We start from the raw sequence: 16,134 nt of genomic DNA, 5'->3' as shown, positions 1-16,134 counted from the left end.
TGTATGTTAATGCATGTATGCAGAATTTAGAAGACAGTACTGATAATCCTCAGAGAAGGCAATGGCACCCCACTCCAGTACTCTTGCCTGGAAAATCCCATGGATGGAGGAGCCTGGTGGGCTGCAGTCCTTGGGGTCGTGAAGAGTCGGACACGACTGAGCGACTTCACTTTCCCTTTTCACTTTCATGCATTGGAGAGGGAAATGGCAACCCACTCCAGTGTTCCTACCTGGAGAATCTCAGGGATGGGGGAGCTGGTGGGCTGCCATCTATGGGGTTGCACAGAGCTGGACACGACTGAGTGACTTAGCAGCAGCAGCAGCAGCAACCGATGATCCTACTTGCAGGGCATCAAAGGAGACACAGATTTTGGACTCAGTGGCAGAAGGCGAGGGTGGGATGATGTGAGAGAATAGCATTGAAACATGTACGTTACCATATGTAAAATAGATGACCAGTGCAGGTTTGATGCATGAAGCAGCACACTCAATGCCAGTGGTGCTCTGGGACAACCCAGAGGGATGGGGTGCGGAGGGAGGTGGGAGGGGGGTTCAGGCTAAGGGGAGACACATGTATACCTGTGGTTGATTCATGTTGATGTATGACAGAAGCCATCACAATATTGTAAAGTAATTATCCTCCAATTCATTGATTTTTTAGAAAAGAAATAAATATCTATACCAATAAAAAAACACTAAGCAACAGAATCAGCCCCATATCTGATCTAAAACCTTTTATCTTTTGGAATATTTAATAGCTTTATATAGTAACAGCAGGAATAGGAAATATGAATATGGGATAAAATATTAATAACATGGATTTGAGACAGAGCCAGTACGAACTTGTAGAAATGACAAATATGAGAGTTGAAATTAGAAAACTTGTAAATGGTCAAACAACAAACAGCTGAACACAGTATTAGATAACAAGAACAAGAAAATAGTCTTTAAGAATTTACCTTGAGAGCTACTGTATAGCACAAGGAACTCTGCTCAGTGTTGTATGGTAGCCTGGGTGAAAGGGGAGTTTGGGCGAGAATGGATACATGTGTATGTATGGCTGGGTCCCTTTGATGTTCACCTGAAATTTGTCACAGCATTGTTTGTAAATCAGCTTTACCCTAATACAAAATAAAAAGTTTTAAAAAAAGAATTTACCTTGAATGCCACATAGAGGCACAAATAAATGAAAACTGTGAAGGAGTGATCGTGAAGTCCTGTGATCAATTTTTTTTGTTTTGTTTTGTTTTTTTTCCCCCTCAGTTCTGTTTTAATTTTGAAAATGTTGGTGTGGTAATCTGTATTGGCTTTATAATTAAGGAGCTGTCCATTTGGAACTTCGGGGCCAGGCATTTTTGGAACACCTTTATTTCTGTTTTGTCTCTGAGTCAGACCTGAAGAAGTTGGGACTCAAGGGGAAGGTAGCATAGGGAGATATCCAGTGGATAGTAGAGCAAGAGAGAGGAGTTGTATGACGTCAGGAAGTTGATTTTACCCATTGCTGTTACATGCTTGCTTCTGAAATCATGCTCTGCTCTTTGTAGGCATGAACAGTCTGGCCTGTTAGGGTATCACTGGCTTAGGATCTTAGGTTTTGCACGTATTCAAGCCTGTTCTCTATATCAATAGAACGTAGTAAACTCTTCAGTATTTTTAAGTAGATCGAAATAGTAATTAGTTTTTCTTAGAAATACTATTACAGAAAACCTTTCCTTTCCTAAGAAACTGTAGTACTTTGACATGCTTATCAACTTTCTAGCACTGAATTTGGAGAAGGCAGTGGCACCCCACTCCAGTACTCTTGCCTGGAAAATCCATGGACAGAGGAGCCTGGTAGGCTGCAGTCCATGGGGTTGCTAAGAGTTGGACACGACTGAGCGACTTCACTTTCACTTTTTACTTTCATGCGTTGGAGAAGGCAATGGCAGCCCACTCCAGTGTTCTTGCCTGGAGAATTCCAGGGATGGGGGAGCCTGGTGGGCTGCCATCTATAGGGTCGCACAGAGTCGGACACGACTGAAGTGACTTAGCAGCAGCAGCACTGAATAACAGGCTTTCTAATTAATATAATCTTTTCTTAAAAATTCTTATATATAAACTTCTCTGATTCAAGTAACTTAGCATCTGTTGATCTGCTCATTTGATAATGTAGTTTTTGTCTTTTGCACCTGTATCATTGTTTTCACTCCTGTTCCTGCTCCTCTAGTTTGAATGCCAGTTGTTAGTTGTATGTCTTCTCCTCTCTGCCTCATTTATGTCCTCTCTGCTGGACCTGAGTTAGTATGTGTAGTGACTGAGGAGAGCCCCTGAAACTAGGAAACATACAAGGTTAAATATTATTGTGGTTCAGGCCATGGTTTAACTCTTGCCTGGGCAGTTACAATAACACCCCCCCCCCTTTTTTTTTTCCCAGCAGCCTTGCACCTGATGTCAGATTAACTTTTTCAGAGTACAGCTTCTGTCATGGTCTTATTACTCTGTTTAGAAGTCTTCAGTGATTCAAGTTAATGAGAATGTGTCTTTGCCATTTCTAGTATTTCCTTTTCCACAGATGAAGCTCTGCTAGTGGTGTTTTGTGCTCTACCCTCCTTTCTCATTCTGTCCTTGAGGATATGAAGTACTTTTTCTATTAGAAAATTTGCAAAGAATAAACTGGGCATGCTTGGCTTAGCCCTGCCTTTCCTTCTTATGGAACAGACTGCAGAGATTGTGTGGCGAATGAGATGATGTGGGGGTTCAGTTCAGTTCAGTTCAGTTCAGTCGCTCAGTCGTGTCTGACTCTTTGCTACCCCGTGAATCGCAGCATGCCAGGCCTCCCTGTCCATCACCAACTCCTGGAGTTCACTGAGCCTCATGTCCATCGAGTCAGTGATGCCATCCAGCCATCTCATCCTCTGTCGTCCCCTTCTCCACCTGCCCCCAATCCCTCCCAGCATCAGAGTCTTTTCCAATGAGTCAACTCTTCGCATGAGGTGGTCAAAGTACTGGAGTTGCAGCTTTAGCATCATTCCCTCCAAAGAAATCCCAGGGCTGATCTCCTTTAGAATGGACTGGTTGGATCTCCTTGCAGTCCAAGGGACTCTCAAGAGTCTTCTCCAACACCACAGTTCAAAAGCATCAATTCTTCAGCGCTCAGCCTTCTTCACAGTCCAACTCTCACATCCATACATGACCACAGGAAAAACCATAGCCTTGACTAGACGGACCTTTGTTGGCAAAATAATGTCTCTACTTTTGAATATGCTATCTAGGTTGGTCATAACTTTCCTTCCAAGGAGTAAGCATCTTTTAATTTCATGGCTGCAGTCACCATCTGCAGTGATTTGTTCATCACATTCTACACCTGGGAAAGTCTGCCTCATTGCGGGGTTCAGTTAACAGATGCATTTGGTGTCCACTGAAAGAAAAATTCCACTTTAGCCTTCATTAACAATAAAGGTTGGAGAAGGCAATGGCACCCCACTGCAGTACTCTTGCTTGGAAAATCCCATGGACAGAGGAGCCTGGTGGGCTGCAGTCCATGGGGTCGCTAGGATTCGGATATGACTGAGTGACTTCAGTTTCACTTTTCCCTTTCATGCATTGGAGAAGGAAATGGCAACCCACTCCAGTGTTCTTGCCTGGAGAATCCCAGGGACGGGGGAGCCTGGTGGGCTGTCATCTCTGGGGTCTCACAGAGTCGGACATGACTGAAGCAACTTAGCAGCAACAATAAAGGTGATTTTTGTCTTTTATTTCTTTTTCTTTTGTGTGTGTATGTTTGTGTGTGTGTGAGTGAGTGTTTGTTTCTTACCTTGCTCAGAGCCTAGATTGAAAAGAAAGGAGCTATATTTATTGTTCTTTTTTAAAGACCTCAAAATGCTGCCTGCAAATGGAGTCCAAACAGATTGGACTCTTTTCTTTTGGGTGATTTGCACTTCAACCAAAATAGTTAATTACTTTGTGTTTTTCTGCAATTTCCTGTCTCGGAATTTTTGTTCATCTGGATTTTTCTAAGTACATGCCCTCTATGTCTCTATGGCTGCATCTTGTTTATCCTTCAAGGCTTAACTTGATATATATGATGAAATTCTTACTATTTCTCTTGATTGAAATAAATCTCTTCTTCCTTTATGTTTCCATAGTACTTTATTTGTTCCTTTACTTTCTAGTACTTGCAGTTTTCTATAAAGTGCTCTAATTTAATAGTCTTATTTTACTTCCCTTATGAGATTATACACTTTTTAGAAAACTATATGTGCTGCTTTATTCCTTTTATACATTTGAAAGGGAAGAATATTTAATATTCTTTTACCCATGAATTTATTTTGCTGCCTTGTAAATACCTGGATTTAGTCCTAATGTTTCATAACCTGTAGTAATTTTTGATTTTTGCTTAGGTAAAAATTCAGATTATTGTTCAGGAGTAAATCATCTAGATAATGAGTGAGACTGGCCAGTTTTCAAACATCCACAGACCAGTTTGAGTATGTTATGCCTGGCACATCATGTTAGTCTCTTGTTTCTTTCTTCAGATGATGGTTAGCATTTTAATTTTTAAAAATTTTTGTAATTGGTATTTAAAAGCTTTATTGTGCTTTTACTTTAATTTTATTTTTTATTGAAGTGTGGTTTATATTCATTATTAGTTTCAGGTGTGCAACATTGTGATTCAGTATTTTTGTAGTTTATGAAACAGTGGCTATACTTCCCTGTGCTCTACAATATGTCCTGTAGTTTATTTTGTACATAGTAGTTTGTACATCTTAATTCCCTACCCCTGTTGAACCTCTTGACATTACCTTTCCTTACTGATGACACTAGTTTGTTCTGTGAGTCTGTTTCTGTTATTCATTTATTTCACACATAAGTAATAACTGCAGTGTTTGTCTTTCTCTGCCTTGGCTTATTTCACTAAACATGATATGCTGTAGGTTCATCCATGTTTTTGCAAATGGCAGAATTTCATTCTTTTCATACAGTTGAGTAATATTCCAGTATGTGTGTGTGTATCACAACTTGTTTATCCATTCATCTATTGATGGATACTTAGCTTTCTTCAATATTTTGACGGTAGTGAACAATTCTGATATGAACATTGGAGTACATATGTCTTTTTGAATTAGTCTTTCATTTTCTTTGAATATATACCCAGGAATGCAATTTCTGGATCATATAGTAATTTTGTTTTTATTTTTTTTGAGGAACATTCATACTGTATTCCATAGTGGCTGTCTCAATTTACATTCTTTCCTAGAATGTACTAGGATTCTTCTTTCTCTGCATCACCAACACGTTATTTGTGGTCTTTTTGAGAAAGTGAAGAGGAACTAAAAAGCCTCTTGATGAAAGTGAAAGAGGAGAGTGAAAAAGTTGGCTTAAAGCTCAACATTCAGAAAATGAAGATCATGGCATCTGGTCCCATCACTTCATGGGAAATAGATGGGGAAACAGTGGAAACAGTGTCAGACTTTATTCTTTTGGGCTCCAAAATCACTGCAGATGGTGACTGCTGCCATGAAATTAAAAGACGCTTATTCCTTGGAAGGAAAGTAATGACCAACCTAGATAGCATATTGAAAAGCAGAGACATTGCTTTGCCAACAAAGGTCCATCTAGTCAAAGCTATGGTTTTTCCAGTGGTCACGTATGGATGTGAGAGTTGGACTGTGAAGAAAGCTGATCGCTGCAGAATTGATGCTTTTGAACTGTGGTGTTGGAGAAGACTCTTGAGAGTCCCTTGGACTGCAAGGAGATTCAACTAGTCCATTCTGAAGAAGATCAGCCCTGGGTTTTCTTTGAAAGGAATGATGCTAAAGCTGCAACTCCAGTACTTTGGCCACCTCATGTGAAGAGTTGACTCATTGGAAAAGACTCTGATGCTGGGAGGGATTGAGGGCCGGAGGAGAACGGGATGACAGAGGATGAGATGGCTGGATGGTATCACCGACTCGATGGATGTGAGTCTGAATGAACTCCGGGAGTTGGCGATGGACAGGGAGGCCTGGCGTGCTTCGATTCCTGGGGTCGCAAAGAATCGGACATGACTGAGCGACTGAACTGAACTGATGATAGCCATTTTAACAGATGTGAAGTGACATCTCATTGTGATTTTGATTTGCAGTTCCACAGTGGTTAGTGATGTTGAGCATTTTGTCTTGTGCGTGTGTGCTAGCTGTGTTTTGGCACACATAGGCGTTTGGAAAAATGTCTATTCAGGTCTTCTGACCGTTTTTTAATTGAGTGGTTTACTTTTTGATATTGAGTTGTAAGAATTGTTTGTATATTTTAGATATTAACCTGTTGTCAAAAATATTATTTGCAAATGATATGACCAATATTTTATTTTAGAGATTGATTCTGTTGATATATTTTATTTCCATGTCATTCCTTTTACTTACTCAGTAGTCTTTGATAATCTAACTCTGCCGTTTTGTAAATTTCCATTCCACTTTTGTTGTTTTTCACTCTTACAAACTATTACAAGCAGTGCTAAATTTCTCCATAGTACATATTTAGAAGTGAAATTGCTAAGTTATGAAGTATGCATGTATTTTCTTTACAGACACTTGCAAAGACATAGTATCTGTGTATTGTCCCTGAACAATGTATGTTTCTTTACCATACTTAGTGTCTGTATTGTCATACTTAATTTTTGTCATGCTGATTAATGTGTAAGAAATTGTATTTTGTGCATTAATATGCATTCCTCTGACTACTAGGGAAGATCTCTTCATTGTTTTCTTCTGTCATTTAGATTTCTCATAGTATGAGCTGCCTATTTATGTTTTCTGTTAATTTTTGTTCTGGGGTTGTCTTTTTCTTACTGATAGTAGTTCTATATATATTCAGTCGTGTGTCTTTTTTATACTTTCAGGTAGTATCTCATAATTTGTATTACTTGTCAGTTGTCCACCTCAGTATGTAATTTTAGTCTTTGTTATCCTGTTGAGTATCTGATGCGTATCTCTTTGAGTGTCTGAGAGCACTGGAAGGAATTTCTTGATTGTAGATACTAGGTATGTTATAGTAGACTAAAAAAGGAGGTGACAGAATCTTTTTGTATACACTATAAGAAGTCAAATCATACTACTTTGTTTATCCCTCCAAGTTAACCTTTAACTAAAATTTTTTGTTTGTTTTTTATTTTTTTCTATTTTTTGGCTTGCAGCACGTGAGATCTTAGTTATCAGACAAGGGATTGAACTTGCTTACTCTGCAGTGGAAACGTGATATCTTAACCACGGAACTGCAGAGAAGTCCCTAACTTAAATTTTGTTCATTGAAGATTCTGTACTTTTTTGTCAGCTCATGAATATGTTTCAAATGCTTTAAAATTTTTATTTTCACCAAACATTTTTGTTTTCAAAGGTTGGTTCATATTACTAGAAACTAACATTTAATTCCTTCTATTCTTTTCTATCCAGTTGCCTTTATTATTTCTAGTAATTGCAATTTTTAGTTCTAAGAAGCATTTTCTGACCCCCTAAGTCAAATTGGATACCCCTAGTATATGTTTCTGTAGTAATTTTATAGTGCTTATCTATATTAATATTGCTGTCTTTTCCTTTCTCAAGGCCATAATTTCTTTGATGGTAAGAACTATGCCTGGCTTGTTAATTATAGCCTCAGTGCCTAGCATCCCTCATCACTCAATGGTAAAGAGTCCACCTGCAATGCAGGAGATGTAGGTTTTATCCCTGGGTCAGAAAGATCCCCTGGAGAAGGAAATGGCAACCCACTCTAGTATTCTTTCCTGGAGAATCCCATGGGCAGAGGAGCCTGGCGGGCTATAGTCATGGGGTCGCGAGAGTTGGTCATGACTCACGACTAAACCACCACCACCAGTGCCTGGCATAGCGCTTGGAACATCGTAGACTCCCGTGTTGTTACTAGGTTATTATCCTCTCTCTCCTGATTACTGCCACAGTTTTCTGACTGGTTTCCTACCTCTAATGTTGCTCTTCTCCAGTCTTTTGTCCATTCTGAAACCAGTTTGCTCTTTGTATAATACAAAGCTGATCGTGTTTATGACTCACCATTGCCCCAGCATGAAGCTCCAATAGCTGTTTCAAGTGGCTCCTGTGACCTAGCCTCTGATTATTGTACAACCTAATCTCTTGTTGCTACTCATTCGTGCTTCTAAAGTTTTATTTAAGTCTGAATTACTGTCTTTCCTAAAACTGCAGTGCTTTTCCTTTCCTCTAGGGTTTTATGAACATGCTTTTATTCTTGTCCTTGGCGCATCTTAATGCTCTCGGTACCCACAAAATAAACTGGCTAATTCTTACTCGTTCTTAGGTTTAATACTCCTCATAGTACTTCCTCTAGGAAGTCTTTGATTTGTCAGCATGAGAGGAGTTTGAATTGTATATGGTTTTAGCACTCTGTACTTCTGTCTTCAAAGCACTTGTCAATTACTTGTATATTATCTATATTCCTCACTATCTTATAAGCTAGCAAGGGCTGAGTTAGGGTATTGACTGTTTTATCTTCTGCATCTAACACAGTTCCAATTCATGGTAGGGATTCAGTAAATACATTGAGTGAATGTTAATTTAGACATTATTTCCTCCAAGTTGGAAGAAGTGTGTCTTAAGAGTGTTTTATCAGTTGCTTCGTTTACTATTATTTTCTCCCATTCTGAAGGCTGTCTTTTCACTTTGCTTATAGTTTTCTTCATTGTACAAAAGCTTTTAAGTTTAATTAGGTCCCATTTGTTTATTTTTGCTTTTATTTCCATTACTCTGGGAGAAGGTGAGGGTGGGATGATTTGAGAGAATAGCAATGAAACACGTATATTACTGTATGTGAAATAGATTGCCAGTCCAGGTTCGATGCATGAGACAGGGCACTCAGAGCTGGTGCACTGGGATGACCCTGAGGATGGGATGGGGAGGGAGGTGGGAGGGGAGTTCAGGATGAGGTACACATGTACACCCATGGCTGGTTCATGTCAATGTATGGCAAAAACCACTACAATATTGTAAAGTAATTAGCCTCCAATTAAAATAAATAAGTTAATTGGGGAAAAAAAAGAGTGTTTTAATATTTCCCTAAGGTTGCAATTGTTAACTGAGTCTCAGATTTTTAATTTATTAATATATTTTATAGTGGTGTTATTTTAAAATTAAAACCTCTAAAAATGTTTTATTCCAGTCCAGACTGCTGGAAAGAGAATTGAATCCATACTGGAAGGATGGTGGGACAGGTCTTCCACCAGAAGACTGTAATGTATCATCAGTCACTAAAGGTATCTTTATATTTTGCTTGTAGCCACATAAACATTTCTTGTTACTTGGTATTCCTAAGGGAATGACCTGAGTCTGCTAGTAGATTGGCAAGATGTATTATGAATTCCAAAAATGAATAACAATCCAAATCAGATTTTGAGATGTATTAAATCTGAATTTTATCACTACTTATTTAAATATTTCTGCTTGATGCTATAATTTTGATCAAGTCTGAAAACATCTGTGTCTGTTTATATATTTGCAAAACAATGATGTATATTGATTTTTTGATGTGAAATTTGTAGTTTTCTATTATGAACATCCATGGATTATTGCTAAAGGTTCAGTTTACATATAGGAAAGCAATGATAAAACATTTGCAGTCTTTTAAGACCTTGTTTAAATTACAAGAACTTGGCAAGATTATTTTACCTTGAATATGGTAGCAAATTGATCAAATATTTTTATACTCAATAACATGTTTATATTTGAGTTTATATTTTGAATGGACTAATGCCAAGCATGGTTCTGTAAAGATATAATTTTGTTTTGGTTTGTTACATTCTGTGTGTGATGTATGCATGCTCAGTTGTATCCAACCCTTTTGTGACCCCATGGTCTATAGCCTGCAGGAGTCCATGAAATTTTCCAGGCAAGAATACTGGAGTGAGTTGCCATTTCTTCCGGGAATCTTTTCAACCCAGGGATTGAACCCACCTTTCTTTCGCCTCCTGCATTGGCAAGTGGGTTCTTTACCACTGCGGCACCTGGGAAGCCCTTTACAAAATGTATAAAGTGTTAAGGTTGTGAAGTTCCATGAAAATAATGTATAAGTATTAAATATGTGATTTCATATCTTCAGAAGTTTTTACTTTGCCACCATTTATAAATTTGTGTTGACCTTAGGATAGTGCTGTTACTTTGCAGCAGATGGACAGAAAATACTTAAGCTATATAATCACACATAATTTAAAAAATACTTATATGCCAATTAAGTGTTACATTGACAACTCAGTGAAAAGTTTAATTAATTACAGTTAACCAAGTATACACATAGTAATATTATAAATTTTTATCTTTTCATCTTAGTGATATCTCAACAGAATGTTCTCTTTCTTATTATACACAGTGTATTTTTATTTTGGCCATTTATCATGTTCCTTTATATTTTATGAGAGATGTCCCTGGAGCCACCTTATAGGTTCCTTTTATTTTGTACTGATATTATTAGTAATTATAGCCTTTTCTTTATTGCCTTTCATCATGGGCAGAAATGTCTCTGCTGGGCTATATAATAATAGCTATAGTCATATAAAGGTGTCTTTGAAATACTGAGTTTTAGAAATTTAAGAGTTTGAGGATCATAGGTTTTCTCAGTGAACCGTTATGTAGGACTGATTAAAGCCTTTACCAATACCTGTTTTCAGAGAACAGTCAATAAGTTCATATATGGGAAAGACTTAGAATTGATAAATCCTGTCCTTGAGTATATGTAGTCAGCAGGTTCTTCACTGATTGAAGACCCAAAATTCTACCCTGAGTAGTATCTTTCAGCTGGCTGATCCAGCAGAATCAAAGGCAGTAGGAGAAAAATGACCTACACAAAGGCTTTAGAGAGCCTGTTTCTGTTCCCTTTCACATCATATTCTCACCATTTCCCTCTCATATTTATTTAGGAGGAAGAATGACAGAAAGCCCCAAATGTCTGTCAGACATTCATATCCCAGAGTTGAAATTAAGCTTTAAAAAATGATCTACAGGGTTGTTGTTTTTTTTTTTTTGCATATGCAGGTAGTGTAGTCATTCTGTTTAGACTAGTGGTAGAGTTGAAACTATAAGACACCTGAAAGTATTCATATTATAAGAGTAATACTAAGAATGTATGTAGAGCTGGTGTTTATATCGAAGGACTTGGACCTTGGAGTTTGACTTCTTGAGATTAGAATTTTGGCATTTCCACTTATTCGTTCTGTGATTTGGGGAATGTTTCCTGACCTCTCTGAGCCCAGTTTAAATGTAGTAGAAAATAATGGTATTTCCTGTCTTATACGGTTATTGTGAGAATTAAATGAGAAAAATCTTTTATCATAGTATCTGCTGCTGCTGCTCATGTCCGACTCTGTTTGACCCCATAGACAGCAGCCCACCAGGCTCCCCCATCCCTGGGATTCTCCAGGCAAGAACACTGGAGTGGGTTGCCATTTCCTTCTCCAATGCATGAAAGTGAAGTCTCTCAGTTGTGTCCGACTCTTAGCGACCCCATGGACTGCAGCCTACCAGGCTCCTCCATCCATGGGATTTTCCAGGCAAGAGTACTGGAGTGGGGTGCCACTGCCTTCTCCGTCACAGTATCTAGAACATAGTAAATGATAATGATGATGTCAAATAACTGTCCTTAAGATGAAATGTTTTGGGAAGATTTTATCAACAGATTTTTGTGTGTGTGATGATTGAAGTGCCACATACATACAATAATTAATGTTACTCTTGATATTTTTTCCTTAGAGAAAATTAAGTGGCAAAGTAAGCATGTTTTCATTGTTCATACAAAATTATCTTCAGTCATATTTTAGTAATGGGAACATTTGTACAATTTTTAAGTTTACATGGCACATTTCTGTATTAGCTTATTTTCAGTAATAGCCATGCGAGGGTAGCAAAGTAGATGTCCCAATTGATTATAGTTAATATCTAATTTTCAGGAAACTAAGACTGAAATTGGTCAAGTTATTTGCCTATAGTCATGTGAGTACTACTTAAACTCAGCTTTTCTTTCTAATTCTAATATAGGGTTAGTTACTCTAAATTTTCATTAGAGGACTTTGTTACCATGTAGTGAGTAAAAATTCTTGCTTTAAATCTCTGTATTTTTGTTCATCGAATAGAGTTTTTCCCTCTTCATTTTTTGGCTTTCTCTTATAGAACCTTTTGAGAAAAAATTTAAAAGGTAATTTAAATCAACTGCCTTATTTTACAGATAGACAAAGTTTGAAGGCGTTAATGACTTGCTTACAACTGTTTAGTAATAACAACAAGACTAAAATCTAGGTCTCCTGGTACTGAGTTTATTGCCACTTTCATATTATTCTGTCTTCTGAGAAAAATGAGGATATGGCACCCCACTCCAGTACTCTTGCCTCTTCAGTTTTTTTCAGAAAGTTTGAGATCAATAAGTGTTTATTCTTTTCTAAATGTTGCATAGAATTCACTGTGAAACCATGTGGTCCTGGGCTTTTATTTGTTGGAAGATTTTTAATCACAGTTTCAATTTCATTACTTGTGAATCTTCTGTTTATAATTCTATTTCTTCCTGATTCAGTCTTGGATGGTTGTACCTTTTTAAAAATCTGTCCATTTCTTCCATGTTGTCCTTTTTATTGGTTTGCAGTTGTTGTATTCTTTGTATTTCTGCAGTGTCAGCTGTAACTTCATTTCTCATTTCTAATTTTACTGATTTGAGTCCTCACTTTTTTTCTTGATGAGTCTCAATGAAGGTTTATCAGTTTTATCTATCTTCTCAAAGATCCTGGCTTTTTATTTCATTGTTCTTTGCTATTCTTTTCTTTGTTTCTATTTCAGTAATTTTTGTTCTGATCTTTATAATTTCTTTCTACTAACTGTGGGTTTTGTTTGTTCTTTCTCTTGTAGCTCCAAGTATAAGTTTAGGTTGTTTGAGATTTTTTTTCTTGTTCCTTTAGGTGAGATTGTATTGCTATAAAGTTCCCTCTTAGAACTGCTTTTGTTGCATTACTTGGATTTTGACTACTCATGCTTTTGTTGTCATTTGTTTCTAGGTTTTTTGATTTCATCTTTTATTTCTTCTGTGATCCACTGGCTATGCAGTAGCACATTGTTTAGCATCTATATGTTCGTGTGTTGTACAGTTTTTTCCCTCCTGTAATTGATTTCTGGTTTCATAGCATTGAGGTTGGAAAGGATGCTTGATATGATTTTAGTTTTCTTAATTTTACCAGGGTTTGATTTATGACCCAAGCTATAGTCTATCCTGGAGAATGTTCCATATGCACTTGAGAAGAAAGTATACTCTGCTGCTTTTGGATAGAATATCCTATAAGTATCAGTTAAAACTATCTGGTCTAATATTTAAAGCTTTTTGTTTCCATATTAATTTTCAGTCTGGATGATCTGTTCATTAGTGTAACTGGGATATTGACGTCCCCCACTATTGTTGTGTTACTGTTGATTTCCCCTCTTATGGCTGTTAGCACTTGCCTTATGTATTAAGGTGTTAGACGCATAAATATTTACAGTTGTTATATCTTCTTCCTGGATTAAACCCTTGATCATTATGTACTGTCTTTCCTTATCTCATGTAAACAGCCTTCATTTCACAGTCTATTTTGTCTGATATGATTATTCCTACTCCAGTTTTATTTTGATTTCCATTTGCACGGATTACCTTTTGCCATTCCCTCACTTTCCATTTGCTTGTCTATAGGTCTGAAGTGTGTCTCTTTTAGACAGGTTATATACAGATTTTGTTTTTGTGTCCATTCAGCTGTGTCTTTTGGTTGGAGTATTTAATCCATTTACCTTTAAGTTAATTTTTGATATGTATGTTTCTCCTGCCATTTCCTTAATTGTTTTGAATTTGTTTTTGTAAGTCTTTTTTTTCTCCCTTCCTCATTTGTTCTCTTATGTTTCTTGCCTAGAGAAGTTCCTTTAGCAGTTGTTGTAAAGCGGGTTTGGTGGGGCTTTATTCTCTTAGCTTTTGCTTATCTATAAAGCTTTTGATTTACTGAATGTGAATGAGACTGTTGCTGGGTAGAGTATTCTTTGTTGTAGATTTTTTTCCTTTCATCACTTTAGATATATCCTGTCAGTCTCTTGTTACCTGCAGAATTTCTCCTGAAAAATCAGCTGATAACCTTATGGGGATTCCCTTATATGGTGTTTGTTGCTTTTACCATTTTTTACTTTGTATTTAATTTTTGTTAGTTTGATTAATATGTGTCTTGTGTTGATTCTTGGGTTTATGCTGTATGGGACTCTCTACATTTCCTGGACTTGGGTGACTGTTTCCTCTCCCATGTCTGGGAATTTTTTGACTGTATCTTCAGATATTTTCTCAGATCCTTTCTCTTTTTCTTCTTCTGTTGGGACCTATTTAATTTGAATTTTGGTAGATGTAATGTAGTTTCAGAGGTCTCTTGAGAGTGTATTCTTTTCATTCTCTTTTCTGTATTGTGTTTTGTGCCAGAGATTTCCAGTATTCTGTCTCCTGGGTTACTCATCTGTTCTTCTGCCTTAGTTATTTTGCAATTGATTCCTTCTAGCGTATTTTCAATTAGGTTTTTGTCTTACTCATTTCTGTTTAGTCTTTAGGTTAAAATTTCCTTGTACCTTCTTGATCCTTGCCTTCATTCTGTTTCCAAGATCTTGGACCACCTTCACTTTCATTACTGTGAATTATTTTTCAGATAGATTGCTTATCTCTTCTTCATTTAGTTGTTCTTGGATGTTTCAATCTTGCTACATCATGTCATCATATTTCGTTGTCATCTCATTTTTTCTAGCTTACTGTTTGTTGTCTCCTTTCTGCAGGTTTCCAGTGGCAGTTCCTCTTGCTTCTGTAGTTTCTTTCCTGGTGGGTGTGGTTTCTCCAGAGGCTTATGCCTTTATATTTTTAATCTGAGTTTGATTTGCCTTGGAAACCTTGGAAACAACAGAATGATCTCTGTTTATTTCTGAGGCAAACCAAGTAATCCAAGTCTATGCCCCAACCGCTAATGCTGAGGAAGCTGAAGTTGAATGGTTCTATGAAGACCTACAAGACCTTCTAGAACTAACACCCAAAAAAGATACCCTTTTCATTATAGGGGATGGAATGCAAAAGGAGGAAGTCAAGAGATACCTGGAGTAACAAGCAAATTTGGCCTTGGAGTAGAAAATGAAGCTGGTAAAAGGCTAGTAGAGTTTTGCCAAGAGAACACACTGGTCATAGCAAACACGCTCTTCCAACAACACAAAAGAAGACTCTACACATGGACATCACCAGATGGTCAGTACTGAAATCAGATTGATTATATTTGCAGCCAAAGATAGAGAAGCTCTATACAGTCAGCAAAAACAAGACTGGGAGCTGACTGTGGCTCAGATCATGAATTCCTTATTGCAAAATTCAGACTTAAATTAGAAAGTATGGAAAACCACTAGGCCATTCAGGTATGATCTAAATCAAATCCCTTACAGTGATACAGTGGCAGTGACAAGTAGATTTAAGGGATTAGATTTCATAGACAGAGTGCCTGAAGAACTATGGATGGAGATTTATAACATACAGGAGGCAATGATCAAGACCATCCCCAAGAAAAAGAAATGCAAAAAGGCTAAATGGTTGTCTGATGAGGGCTTACAAATAGCTGAGCAAAGAAGAGAAGTGAAAGCCAAAGGAGAAAAGGAAAAATATACCCATTTGAATGCAGAATTCCAAAGAATAGCAGGGAGAGATAAGAAAGCCTTCCTCAGTGATCCCTGTAAAGAAATAGAGGAAAACAATAAAATGGGAAAGACTAGAGATCACTTCAAGAAAATTAGAGATACCAGGGGAACATTTCATGCCAAGATGGGCTCAATAAAGGACAGAAATGGTAGGGACCTGACAGAAGCAGAAGATATTAAGAAGAGGTGGCAAGAATACACAAAAGAACTATACAAGAAAGATCTTCATGACCCAGATAACCACGATGATGTGATCACTCACCTAGAGCCAGACATCTTGGAATTTGAAGTCAGTGGGCCATAGGAAGCATCACTACGAACAAAGCTAGTGGAGGCGATGGAATTACTGTTGAGCTATTTCAAATCCTAAAAGATGATTCTGTGAAATTGCTATAGTCAGCATGCCAGCAAATTTGGAAAACTCAGCAATGGCCACAGGATTGGAAAAGGTCAGTTTTCA

At 37.4% G+C, this 16,134-nt stretch overlaps 1 protein-coding gene across 3 annotated transcripts in view; it reads left to right on the top strand.

Annotated features, from left to right (window-relative positions):
- CWF19L2 (CWF19 like cell cycle control factor 2) overlaps nucleotides 1-16,134 on the top strand; it is a 144,512-nt gene that overhangs the window by 21,648 nt on the left and 106,730 nt on the right. For all 3 annotated transcript variants that reach the window (XM_027563860.1, XM_027563861.1, XM_027563859.1), the window contains exon 6: nucleotides 9,139-9,232. In XM_027563860.1, coding sequence (XP_027419661.1) covers nucleotides 9,139-9,232 — 94 coding nt within the window. The remainder of the gene's footprint in view (nucleotides 1-9,138; nucleotides 9,233-16,134) is intronic.

The sequence above is a fragment of the Bos indicus x Bos taurus genome, chromosome 15 (assembly GCF_003369695.1).
Source record: "Bos indicus x Bos taurus breed Angus x Brahman F1 hybrid chromosome 15, Bos_hybrid_MaternalHap_v2.0, whole genome shotgun sequence".
Classification (NCBI taxonomy): Eukaryota; Metazoa; Chordata; class Mammalia; order Artiodactyla; family Bovidae; genus Bos; species Bos indicus x Bos taurus.
The sequence above is the reverse complement of the archived record's forward strand: the minus strand, read 5'-3'. Positions and strand labels throughout refer to the sequence as shown.